Source organism: Myotis brandtii, unplaced genomic scaffold (assembly GCF_000412655.1).
Source record: "Myotis brandtii unplaced genomic scaffold, ASM41265v1 scaffold181, whole genome shotgun sequence".
Classification (NCBI taxonomy): domain Eukaryota; kingdom Metazoa; phylum Chordata; class Mammalia; order Chiroptera; family Vespertilionidae; genus Myotis; species Myotis brandtii.
Genome location: NW_005356712.1, coordinates 3,952,587 through 3,966,551, shown reverse-complemented (window position 1 = coordinate 3,966,551; position 13,965 = coordinate 3,952,587). Strand labels below are relative to the sequence as shown.

Here is a 13,965-nt window from a genome sequence, read left to right as displayed (position 1 = left end):
GTCTTTCACATTGAAATCATCACTTTTAAAGCGTTTAAACCAGCGTTCACAAGGATCTTGAGATGAAGCATGTTCACCATAAGCTTCCCGAAGTATACGATAGCTTTCAGCAGCACTCTTCTTCAAAATAATGAATTAAAACTCCTCCCAAATGCTCTTTTTTTGGTATGAAATTCTACATTTTTAAGCGTAAAAATATCTATGATGTTAACACCTTCAGAAAATCTGACATATGAACTTTTGAAGCTTGTTGTCAATACAACAAAATCGCATACATATCAAATCGCATATATATCAAAATACGTGTAACTCCATCTATTGAAAAAAAATCTGCATTATTAACCGGTACACCTGGTAAATACTTAGAACCACCTCAGGTATGCAAATGACTCTCAAGTGGTTCAGGGAAATTTTTAAAAACACACACACACACACACACACACACACACACACACGGGAGGGGGCAGAGGTTGTTTAGGACAAGCAACCATTTAATTATCAAGTGAACTGTGCAAACAAAAACTACTGGTGAATCTATGTATGAAGATATATGGGAATTATTTGTATTATTCTTGAAAATTCTCTAACTTTGAAATTATAGCAATATAAAAAAACACAAGAGAGTTATAATTTTATTTTTATAAAACTGCATGAAAGCATTTTCAGAACTACAGGAAACCCTCTAAGTATCTAGCATTAAACTTGGGTTTCTCAAAATCACCTTGATGCTGTTCCTTCTCTTACCTTTCTAACAGATTGTGGATTGCTTTGAAGAGTAGCGTCCGACATTCATAGGAAAGGCCATTTTCCCAGAGTCCTTCTTCCACAACTGGAAAAAAACAAAAAACAAAAAAAAACGAACCAGTTAGCAGGGCATCCAAATAAAAACAAACTTTAAAACCATTTTTCTAAAGCAAAGTAAATAAGTAAATGTAAATAAACTCTCTCACACTTAAACAGAGAAAGGAAGTACTTAAAGTCACAAAATACAAAATACATAACAAAATATATGCTTAGATTTTAAAGTCTTTGAAATATCGGCATGGTACAATCCCTCTCCCATAAAAGTCTTTCAAACCTGCTTATTCTGCCCTACCCAGTTTGGCTCAGTGGATAGAGCGCCAGCCAGAAGACTGAAAGGTCCCGGTTTCAATTCCAGTCAAGGGCACATGCCCAGGTTGCGGGCTCAATCCCCAGTAGGGGGCATACAGGAGGCAGCCGATCCATGATTCTCTCTCATCATTGATGTTTCTCTCTCTCTCTCCCTCTCCCTTCCTTGCTGAAATCAATAAAAATATATACTTTTTAAAAACCTGTTTATTCCGAGTTTAAAATCATTTGAAATTCTCAAATCAATCTTTCTACTTTTTATTGTCAAAAAGACTAATTTTGTTAGAGTTCACTTAAATAACTTTAAATACTGAGTTTTTTACAGGAAAAATCAAAAGGAAAAAATACCCAATAATGTCAGAGTTACACAAAAATTTTAAATGTTTTGAAGGCAGTATCTGAATAGGATTTTAAGGACATGATTTTAGGGAGAATGTCAGGAAATTAAATCTTATTGTAACATCAATTTATTTCCTGAACTCATAATTTCTTTTTTTTAAGATTTTACTCTTTTAATCTTTACTGTTGAAAGTATTACAAATGTCCCCCTTTTTTCTCCATTGACCCCTCTAGCCTGCATCCACCCCTCGCACCACCAGACCCTCACCACACTGAACTCCTAATTGCATGAATGTTTGACATTTGGAGAAATAATACTTGCCTTTGAAATATATTATAACACTAAGCCACAAGTAACTCTAACACCAAGAGAATCAAACAGACTAACACTGCCCATGCATTCCTAACATCTTTTCATTTATAAAAATATATAAAACGCCCTAGAGAAGATAGCTAATTTTCTTTCAAATTGTATTAGTTCAATTCAAGATTGCAAAAAATTGGAAGGATGGAAACGACATTTGTAGAAGAAAATTTTCTGTCCCTTTTCGTTGTTATCTTGACAAAAGCATTCACCAGAGAAAATTCTGACAGAATTAAAACACGTGTTAAATCCACAATACATCTTTAATGCTTTTATCACACTAATTGGCATCTTAAAATGCATCTCCATATTTTCCAATCTGGTAGAATTTGAAGAAGTGTATTTACATTCATAGGTTTTATTTAATGGACTTTTTAAAAAAATGATAAAACTGCATAAATATTTTTTGTCCTCATATGTAAGAAAACTATTTTCCTGCCTATATGGCTCATCATGATTTACCAAATTTTCCCAAAACAACCTCTGGCGGAAACATTTTCTCTTATGTATAACTACAGAAATGAAAATAAAATACAACAAGTAAACAAACATTCCTGCTAGCAACAGATTGTCTCTGTTAAAGACAAAGCATCCCAAAGTTTTTTACAATTCTCTGAAAGTGTCATGAATCTCTGTTCTCACACATTTATCTTTTGGGTAGAGCTTTTACTAGGTAAGAAAGACAACTAACATTTCAATAAAAGAAACATCCCATAGTAATTGCTTTTCTTTGCTTTCCTAATGTGTTTCATTGATTCTGAAACATGATCAATTTTAAGATGTATCGTTATTTTATATGTCCCTGGGGGTAGAACGGTGGGAGGAAGCTGCCAATTAAACTATAACATGGTACATAACACTTAGAATTTTTAATTTGTAATTATTTAAAGAGCTTTAAATTGAGATATATTTTTAATTATTGTTGTACATAAAACAAATAATATATTCAAAGAAATAAGTTTAAAATTCCCAATAGTTCATCAACATTCGAAGTCCAGCTCTTATGAATCACTCAACTTAGTCACTGGTGTCTGTGTTTCTCTACATAATAGTCTTTTGTGCCAAAGAAAGTATTGGTGATGCGGCGTTTGTAAAATGAGTGCCCAGCTGTTTCCAAGTTGGTAACACCCATTCTGCACATTTTTAAAAAACCTTTTAAAATTAAAATCTTCAAACATACTTTAAAATAGAATAATAAGCCAGGTGGCTCCGTGGGTTGGAGCGTTGACCCGTGCACCAGAAGGTTGCACGTTCAACTCCCAGTCAGGGTACATGTCTAGGTTGTGGGTTTGATCCTGGGTTGGGGCAAGGATGTCTGCTTTCATTACTCCTAATCCACTTACAGTAGAAATTTCAGCCAATATAATAAGGCAAGAAAAAATGACACCAGGTACAGTGATGAATTGGAAGAAATAAAACTCTTTATGCACAGAAGACATGACTATCAGAAAATCCTAAAGAATCAACAAAAGAAGCTATTAAACTTAAAACTGAGTTTAGCTAGATCATAAAATACTAGGTCAATAGACACAAAACAACCATATTTATATACTGAAATAAATAATTAGAAGTTAACAAATTTTAAGTATCATTTACAACAGCACCAAACAACAAGAAATTCCTAGATATAAACCTTACAAATTATGTTCAAGATCTATATGCTGAAAACTATAATATTAATGAAACAAATAAAAGACAAATAAATGCAGAGGCATGTATTCATCATGGACTAGAAAAATCATTACTGTTATGATGTCAATTTTTCCCAAAACAATCTAGAGTCAACTGAATGACAATCAAAATCTCTGCAGGATATTTTGTAGAAATAGACAAGCTCAGTCTACATATCTAAGTGAAAGAAAAAAAAGAGAAAGAAACCAGAATAGTAAAAACAATGTTGTACTTGAGGTACTTATGCCACCTGATTTCCAGATTTACTATAAAGCTAGAATAGATAAGACAGTGTGGTATAAGAGAAAAGATATATAGATCAATAGAACAAAACAGAGTCCAGAAACAGACCCACAAGTATATGGTCAGTTTATTTTCAACTAAGGTGCAAAAGCAGTTCAGTGATCAGAAAAAGTCTTTTCAATAAATGGTACCGGAATTAGTAAATATCCCTATACCAAAAAGAAAAAGAAAAAATAAAAAGCCTTAAACCTTACTGAATACCATATATAAATGTAACTCATAATGGATCATAAAACAAAATGCAAAACTTGAAACTATTAAATTTTGAAAATATAGAAGAAACTTTTTATAAGCTTAGTTTAAGCAAAGATTTCTTAGATGTGACACCAAAACATGATCCGTAAGGCAAAAACAATTAAATAGGCCTTCATCAACTGGAGAACTCTGCTCTTCAAAAGACGTGAATAAGTTATGTTAAGCTATGGAAAAAACAAGCCAGAGAAGGGAAATAAACAGTTACAAATCACGTACTTTAAAGGACTTGTATTCATAATATGCTATTTTTGATTTTTTTAAAAATCTCAAAATTCAACACTAAGAAAAAAAGGCAGTTTTAGAAAATGGTCCAAAGATTTGAACACTTTGCCAAAGAACATATATGAATGGCAAATAAAAACATGAAAAGATGCTCAAAACATCACTAGTCATCATGGAAATGCAAACTGAAATCACAATGAGTTATCACCCATTAAAATGGCTTAAAAAGAAAAACTGAAAATACTAAGTGCCAGTGAGCATACAAAAAATAACTGGAACTGGCATATACTTCTGATGGGAATACAAAAATAGTACAACCACTTTGGAAAAGTTGACTTTGGCCATTTTTCTAAACTTAAATATACACTTGCCCATACAGCCCAGCAATATCCCTCTTAGGTATATATTCAAGTAGCATAAGAACTTAAGTTCACATGAAACACTGTAACAAATACTTATCATTGTTGTTATCATAACTGCCCAATCCTGGAAACCATCCAAATATCCCTCAATTGAAGAAAGAATGAACAGTAGAAAATCCATACAATGAAATACTATACAAAAAGGAACTAGTGATACAATCAAACATTGTATGCTCAGTGGGAAAAAAAAGCCATACTCAAAAAGCCACATGCTATGTGAGTCATTCATATGACATTCTTGCAAGTGCAAACTTAAAGTCATATAAACTGCTCACAAAGGTATCCAGGTATTGGAATGGTGGGAGGGGTTGATAACTAAGGGACACTGGAAATCAGTGGGACAGCACTTTTCACCACACTATGAGTCAGAGTGAAGGACATGTGACATTCACTTTAGCTACTCAGCATCTGACTTCTTCCTGTCACTGGGAATTAGCTACTTCATGAATTCTGGTTGGAGTCAAAGATGGCCGGTCACCTCTAATAGGAGCTGAAGATACTGATTCTGTCTGTTCCACACCTTCCTACAATGTGGGCAAGGATATACATCCTCAACTTCACTAGATGCTACTGCATACATCTCTGACTCTGGATCTAGTGACACAAAGGGAGTGGAAGGACGGAGATCTTCCCGTGTGCACTAAAAGTAGAGGCTGAAAGATAAAGTTTGCTGCTAAAGTAGCATAGGTACACAGCATCTAGTGCTTGGTGATAGCACTAGTTTCTCATCAAACCAATTATGCAGCACTGACCCTAGAAGTGCCAAAGAGTTGTGTGAACAATTCTTTTAAGCAACTCCTTTTGTTAGTTTGCAACTAAGAATTCTGACCAATACAGTGCATTCTAAACTCCATTATATAAATGAGAAAACTAAGGCTTAAAAATCTTAAACTTGCCCAAAGTTACACAACTCAGTTCAAGAATATAGTCGCCCTAGGCGTAGCCAGTTTGGCTCGGTGGATAGAGCCTCAGCCTGTGGACGGAAGGGTCCAGAGTTTGATTCCAGTCAAGGGCACTTGCCTGGGTTTCGGGCTTGATCCCCAGTAGGGGGCGTGCAGGAGGCAGCCGATCAATGATTCTTTCTCATCACTGATGTTTCTGTCTCTCGCTCCCTCTCCCTTCCCTTCCTCTCTGAAATCAATAAGAATATTTTTTTTTAAAAGAATCTACAGTTAAACATAGCTACTACACTCAGTGGCTAATTGGATTTTATATCTACTTTTAGAAACAGTAAACATATGAATTATTCCATTAATTAAACTCATCAAGAGAGTTTATTTTCATAGCTGCAGTGATTAGGACATTTCAAATACTCATAACATGTGTTCAGCTGACCTGATATTATGTGTACACATACTTTTCAAATTTCATTTGTATTAGCGTCAACCTAAAAAATCCTTATATTTAGTTAAGTGGATTCATGGCAAAGAAGAGATTCAAACCCAAGTTTTCTGACTCTAACACCATGTTCCTTCCATGAAACCATACTTCTCCACAGGGTTAGTGTTAACTCACCTCATCCCCCTCCTTTTACTCTTAATACTGACTAGAAAAGCAACTTTCAACACTGAAGTTAAATTACCCTTTGGATCCACCATTTGCACTTTAAATTAATGTTTTCTAATAGCTGCAAGTAACCTTTTCAAAAGTTAAACAAAATTGAAATTGCTTCTGCCATCTATTTGTACAGCTCCATGGGAAAGTCAGAGAAAAATCACATAATAGCTTTTAAAACTAATTTATTTGAGACACCCTACTCCCAAGGTAAAATTTAAGCTAACACTTCATGTACTTGATATGAGATTCTTCAGAAAGCATCCTTTAGGACTGGGGAGGTCCTGAAAGTAGCTAGTCTAGGTTAAGGGTTAAGTTTCTGTAAATGAGATATAATGCACTTACTACTTAATCCCCTATCTCCCTTCCAAGGTGGACTGAGTAGAAAAGCAACTGCCAAAAAGTTGATGAGACCTGCAGGTGCTGGTGCCTGTCTTTATGAAACCTACAATCTCCCCAGGGTATACTAACTCCATTTTTTTAAGCCTTTCTAATTCTTTTGATCTTCCAAGTTTCAACTTAAATCCTTATTAATTACTTCAGAATATAAAGTTGCAAGAAGACTGTCTCTATAGACTATATTCATAAATCTATATATATAAAAGGCTAATATGCAGTGTCCCCTCTGGAGTTCGACCAGGAGACCGGAGTTCGATCGCTCACTATGACGTGCACTGACCACCAGGGGGCGGTGCAGAATGAAAGAAGGCCCTCACCAGCAGCCAGCAGCTGGGGAAGGAAGTTCCCTGCTGGCAGCCGGAAGGAAGACCCCAGCCGACAGCCGGAAGGCCCTGATTGGCCCTGATTGCCGGCCAGGCCTAGGGACCCTACCCATGCATGAATTTTGTGCACCAGGCCTCTAGTTTACATATAATAGAAGATAATTTTTCTAAAATTTTGTTAATAGGCTCAGAAGAAAAAGCACAAAGAGACCTAAAATGTATGTACCATAAATGAGTGGCAAGAATCAGCTAAAGCAAAGAATTCCTAAGTTAAAACCTTCTCCTACTGTTTGTTGTCTATGACGGCCCCACTGAAACTGAAAAATGAAACTAAGCACTGCCACAGCTGCCTATTTACAAAGAGAAAAGTTATCTCATTTGTATTGTAAAAGCTATAATCAGAATATTTTAAATTGCTGTTATTCAACCTTTTTAAAAATAGTAATCCACAATCAAATATTTAAATTGCAAAAGTACTACATAAAAGTTTTAGCAGAAGAAATGAAAATTTAAATAGCAGTAATTATTGCTCAGTGCCCAAATTATTTTTCCAAGTCCTCACAAATCATAATACAAAACTATCAACTTTGCAAAGCATGCTCCTTGCAGAATTAATAAGTGTTCTGAAAGAAAAACCATATAAAAGTGTCTGGGAAAAAGTCAATATGGCAAAATATCAAAGCAGCATATACTTCAATGATTTTGTGTTTCCCAGCAGAAATCTTGGAAAGATATCCCTTCCAATTGGGCAAATGAAACTGGCACACTCCACTGGAAGGGGAAAAATGGGAGGAAGAAGAATGGAATAGAGTGGGGAGGAGCATAAAGATTGTGAAACCTTGAAGAAATTCAAGCTCATCTGTTTAGAATTCAGGTCACCCTGACTTACACAGTTTAAAAGTAGAATTACTTTCAAAGAATACATATTTCCTCTGAGCTATGAGACATATTTCCTTTTAATGTATCATATTGCAGCAACAGCTGAAATGAAGGTCTAGACATCAAAAACATTTCTTACTCCCACCTAATGCTTTTTTACCTCAGGCATCAAAACTAATGAAACCTATTATCCAGAACATTGAGTTCAGTTACCACATTGGCTATTGCAAATATTGGAGGGGGAGGAGCACTTTCAGGGATGGCACTCCTTATTCAGCCATTAAAATTACTGAAAATCAAATTTTGCTCCAAACTCCAGAAATACAAATAGATTAAAGCAAGGCCCATAAAACAATATTATTTTCCAGTTAAATTTCAGCGACATACTGCTAAAGACAGAGCAGCCCTGACACCAATTTTCCCCGCTGACTTTGTTTTCACCTTTATCTGCAATATATAAATAGACCAGCTTTTTTAAAACAGTTTTTAATTGTTAAATGTACTACCTAAGAATTACTCTATGAAGACATTATAAGAAAACATTATCAATTTATTTTATGGGTTGCATAAAATGAAATAAAGATAAATATATAGAGAATTTTTAAGTATCTGTTTTCTTAAAATTAACTTACAAGAAATTATAGCAAAGTAGCATAATGCTATATTAATTCTGAAAAATACCATTATACCCATAAAAAATCCAATTACATACAACACTATTGATTGATCACAGTTACACCACCATCGATTGGCTTGTAAAATCTATATTTGAAGTCATTAATAACTAAATGGGCTTATTACTTATATCAAATTCAACCCACTTAGAGCTCTGGCTTTCTTGAATAGCTTGTGGGTATAGAATATTTGTCATCACTTAACAAATCTATGTTGAAAATGGATTTTAACTTTCCCAATGTCAAGTCATCAAATGAGAAGATGTATATCAAAATGCTTCATTTATTTTAACCAATTTGCAACTTTAAATGATTATGATCACTAATAATATTCATCATATAGAAACAGAGTTGTGATTCAAATCTTAACAGTATAATATCTTACTCAGGAACCTGACAGCATGAGTTCTCTGCCAGTTACAAGATAACCAGAATTTTAATGATGGTTTCCATGCAGCATTGTAGCAGTTGAGACATGACCCAAGTTAGCATTTCAATGGATCATAGGACTCCATGTAAAGCCACTAAACTTTAAATTGAAGGAGACCATAAAACTAAATTTCTAGATAAATGAAACAAGACCTTCAAAAGACAAGTGCCACAGAAAAATGTCAGGCTACAATGTTACTTTCATAGCTACACAGTGAAAAGGAAAACTTGCATAATGGCTGTTACTGACTTCTAAGGACAAAATTTGCCCCATTTGCTACTGCTTTTAAAGATTTTTAGATAATTATTACTTTTTTACACTTTAAAGCTATTAATATACTCTTAGTTTTGTTATATAGTAAGCATAAACAAATAAAGACCTAGATGAACATCCATCAAAATTAATAGTTTCTTAGGTTGTCGGAACAATTACTTTTCTTTACCCATGTATTTCCCAGGTTTCCTTCAATGAACATGCATTTCCTCTATAAGCATGCATCACATTTGAAAGATTTTTAAAATAAGGCTACTATTATTTATTAAACAACTATATGCTGTAAAACCGTGACATGCTCAAAAATTATAAGAAAAGAAGATCATTATGACAAGAATCACAAGATAAAATTAAATTAACAAAAAGAAAACCAAGTATGTAGTTCAGTTAGAACAGTTATACTTAAGTCCATCAATACTACAAAATAAACATTTTCTAAATTTCCTCTAAGACAATGACTTTCATCAGGATAACTCACTATTGATTTCAACATTGACACAATTGAGCAGTAAAAATAAAAAATATTACCTTTCCACTCTTCAGACACAACCTGATTTGAAATATACACACGTGTGCACGTGTGTGTGTGGCACATACACACACGTCCCCAGATTGCTACTAAAATTCTGACAGGACAAGCCCCCAAATTGCCTTTTACACTAAGCTCAAACAGTTGTCTGTCACTGCTATTATAGTGAGTAATCCTTGCAGCTGTAACTGTTTGAAATGCAGCTGTCTTGTTGGTATTCTCTCCCCGGCCCCACTCATCCAGCATTTCTGTTCTTGCTACAATAACCTAAAAGACCATTTTACAGGAGGCTTAGCCCTGGCTGAGGGCACTCTACGGCGTGACCGAGAGAACATGGAAACACGATTCATTAGACACGCCTGGAGTGATAACAATGGTACTGCTTCTTGCTGCCTTTCATTTCGTACATCAGTCTGAGACTAATGCATTCTCGTTACACAACAAGCGCATTTATAGACAGGAAAAAACTGTAATCACCTTTGATTAAGAGACAACATATTTTTCCTATAGGAGCTGCCAGTCATACTGACACAGTAATTATTTTTTAACGGCAGGTTAGAATAGCAAATGTAGCAAAAATAATATCTGCGAGCGAGAGAAAGATGACTACTATGAAGATTTTGTACACAAAGGTTTCTCTAGACGAGGCTCAGTGCCATGTCCTTGAGACCTAATGGGTACCTCAGCCTGCATTTAAGCTAGACTATCTATGGCAAATAGACTAGATCCTTATTAAGCAATCTCATTCTATATATCCAACTCTTTGGAGGTAAAAATTACAGAATGTTTTTATCTTAATTTTAACCATAATTTTTAATGACCTACCACTTCTTTCTCCATGGGACTACAAATTCAATCCCCTTCTCTTTTTCTATTATCTTACTTGAACTACAAAATAATTTGTCCTCTCCACTTTTTCCGTTATCTACCTTTCCAACAAAATTTCTTTCCCTTTACATAAAATGCTAGTTCAAAAGACCCACTTTCTATCTTAAATACAACAGTAAAAAAATGTAATTTTGATTAAAAACAGGATGTACAATTATTTTATATCAGTCTATCATTTAACCCAACTTCCATCAATCACTGCACCTAGCAAAGGTTTCATTTGTAAATATAAAAGCTCTAACTTCAACTGGGGGGGAGGGGGCAGGAAGGGAGAAGCACAAGCCACATTATATTGACAACATGTAGAGTTAATTTTCTTATGGGATTCTGAAAAGTAAAACACTTCTCCACACACCCATGCAACTGCAGTCTTTTGTGGCTTCATCCATATGTGTTACTAGAGGCCTGATGCATGACATTCGGGCACTTGGGGGGGCGGGGGGAGTACCCCCCCTCAGCCCAGCCTGCGCCCTCTCGCAGTCTGGGACCCCTTGGAGAATGTCTGCAGGTGGACATCCTCCCAGGGGTCCTTAGCGCTGCTGCGAAGGCGGGAAAGGTGAGACTGGCTTCTGGCTGAGTGGCGCTCCCCCTGTGGGAACGCACTGACCACCGGGGGCAGCTCCTGCATTGAGCGTCTGCCCCTGGTGGTCAGTGCGCATCATAGCGACCAGTCATTCAGCTGTTTGATTTATTTGCATATTAGGGTTTTATTATATAGATTGGTGGTTGTTTATGGTGAGTTTGGTAGTCAACAGGAAAAAAACTGTGTGTGTATATATATATACACACACAGACACACACACACACACACACACACACACACTAGAGGCCCGGTACATGGATCCATGCACCAGTGGGGTCCCTTGGCCTGGACTGCAGGTATGGGGCCAAAACCGGCTCTCTGGCATCCTCCAAGGGGTCCTGAAATGTGAGAGAGTGAAGGCCAGGTTGAGGGACCCCACTGGTGCACTATTGGGGCCAGGGAGGGACTGTGGGAGGGCTCCAGGGCGTGTCCGGCCCATCTCGCCCAGACCCCAGCAGCAAGCTAACCTACAGGTCAGAGCGTCTTCCCCCTGGTAATCAGTGCACGTCATAGCAACTGGTCAAACAGTCAGACACTTAGCATATTAGGCTTTTATTATATAGGATATGCCAGGAATTGAAAGATTATAGTTAAACCAAAATAACTGAAAGTATTTTTGAAAGGTTAGCAGACTCTGTATAGTTAAACATTTTTTTAAATGGTTAGTCTCTTTTTTAAAGCTTTCTATATAACATTATTGTATTTTATACTAAGAATGTGCTAAAAACTAGCAAAAACAATTTGCACATGTGAAATTCTGTTAAATTAGTAAAGGACCAAATATAAACAAATAATAGAAAAAGGTTAGGTCTGGCTCATAAACTCTGAGACCTCAAATAGCTTTTTTAAAAAATGGTTATGTAGAGGGAACAAGAGTTGATAAACAGAAAAATGCTTGGGCAAGTTTTAGCTGTTGGGTGTTAGAGTTTTCTGACCTGTGCTACCACACCAGGTTAGAAATTAGGAAACCTACAACCTAGCTTTCATATGTCTACAGGTACACCAGTGAGCTCTCATGTGCATTCAATCAAACACAGTGTGCTTTGAGGAGAAAATAGACATGCACCACACTACATTAGAATTACACAAGTTTAAAATTTGATCATTTAAATTAAAGTAACAAGTCTTATTACAGAGGATAACATCTATATTTTCTACTCTAAAAGTGCCCAGGTCTCCCTCTCTTATTTTGGTCTTTTGTACTGTATAAAAAGCATGACTCCCCAAAACTAATCAAAAATTACTTCTATAAGCTTTTCCTGCTGTCTGTATGAAAAATCAATATCAAACATGTCATTACAAAAATTGTTATTAAAAATTTAACTGAAATTAATTCTTAGTAATAAATAACTACTTGGTTGACACATGAGTTTCTACTATATTAATCTGGTACTTAGAAGAATCACAAATTTATTATTCTTTACTTTTTAAAGCCAGAATGTCTAATTCTCCCTTCAAGTCTTCAAAAATAATTTGCTTGTTTGTTTTGTTTTTTTAAACAACTTATTGAAAAGCAATAAATGATTCTCAATACTTTAAATTGAAACATTTCCAGGAAAAAAGTTGTCTTTATCCAAAACGTTTAACAAGCTAAGTAGTTCCAAATCAAAGCCAGAAACTTAGAAATGACCTAAATATTCCAACAATGCCAACATTTTTAGTTCATATAGGTGTGTTTCAAAACTACTAGATTCCTCTGCATTAACACAATTCAATTTTGAAAACTCTAAATACTTTGGGAAATGAAGATCGAAGATCAGTTATTTACACAGACACAACCTGATTTGAAATATACACACATGTGCACGCACCCACGCACACACACACACACAGTTTCAGCAGCATTGGCCTTAGTTCTGTTTCTCTAACAAAGTGAGCTCAAGGCTTTTGCCCTTGTTTCCCTGCATCTGGCTGGATTATTCTCAAGTCTCAATCCAAATGTCATGTCCTCCCAGAGGCTTTCCCTAACTAAAGTAGCCCTTTCCCAGTCACTTACTCTCTTATCAATTGCTTTGGAGCATAGGACCATATGAAAGTATTTGTTTACTACCTGTCTTTTCACCCACACTGAAAAATGCCACCTCCAGATGCAGGTGGAGAATGGCAATACTTGTGTGCTTACTATACTGCAGAGAGCCTTCCACAAGGGAAAACATTCAAAGTGGAGCAAAAGGCAACCTACCATGTAAAGACAATTTAATGTTAAACTTTTAAGACAAAAGATTTATACAGCACATAGTAGCATGGTATAGTATAAGTCTAAGAATTCTGACACTATGCAAAATACACACTTCTATAAAAGACATAGTTTTTTCCCTATTGATAATGTAAGGAAAGCTGTACACATTCTCAGAGTTGTGATTTGATATTGTTTCCATGGAAACCAAATAGGGTCATAATTAAAGCACAAAAACATTTCTGTAGAAACAAGTACGGATGAAAGATGTCATGAAAATAAGATCTTATTTGAACCTATGATAATTAGCAAGATTAGAATGACTAATGAGGAAAATTCTTGAGGGAAAGATCAAGAAAAATGTATTAAACTAAAATGCCTTACAATAATGACAATAAACTACCACAATTTAAAGCAGTTACTCTCATAAAGTGAGCCTATGAGTTTTGTGTGTTAAAATCAGACAATTCTAAATTATAGAACTTCCACCCCAATAAACAACATTTAAAAACAGAATTAACTCTTTGTCTTACCTAGTATAACTGTTCTAGTTATAAATTCTATAGCATGT

At 35.4% G+C, this 13,965-nt stretch overlaps 1 protein-coding gene across 5 annotated transcripts in view; it reads right to left on the bottom strand.

The window, feature by feature from the left end:
- The window catches only part of MED13L (mediator complex subunit 13-like), a 269,139-nt gene that overhangs the window by 125,387 nt on the left and 129,787 nt on the right, over window positions 1-13,965 (bottom strand). For all 5 annotated transcript variants that reach the window (XM_014537703.1, XM_014537702.1, XM_014537704.1 and 2 more), the window contains one exon: window positions 745-829. In XM_014537703.1, the coding sequence (XP_014393189.1) occupies window positions 745-829 (85 nt within the window). The remainder of the gene's footprint in view (window positions 1-744; window positions 830-13,965) is intronic.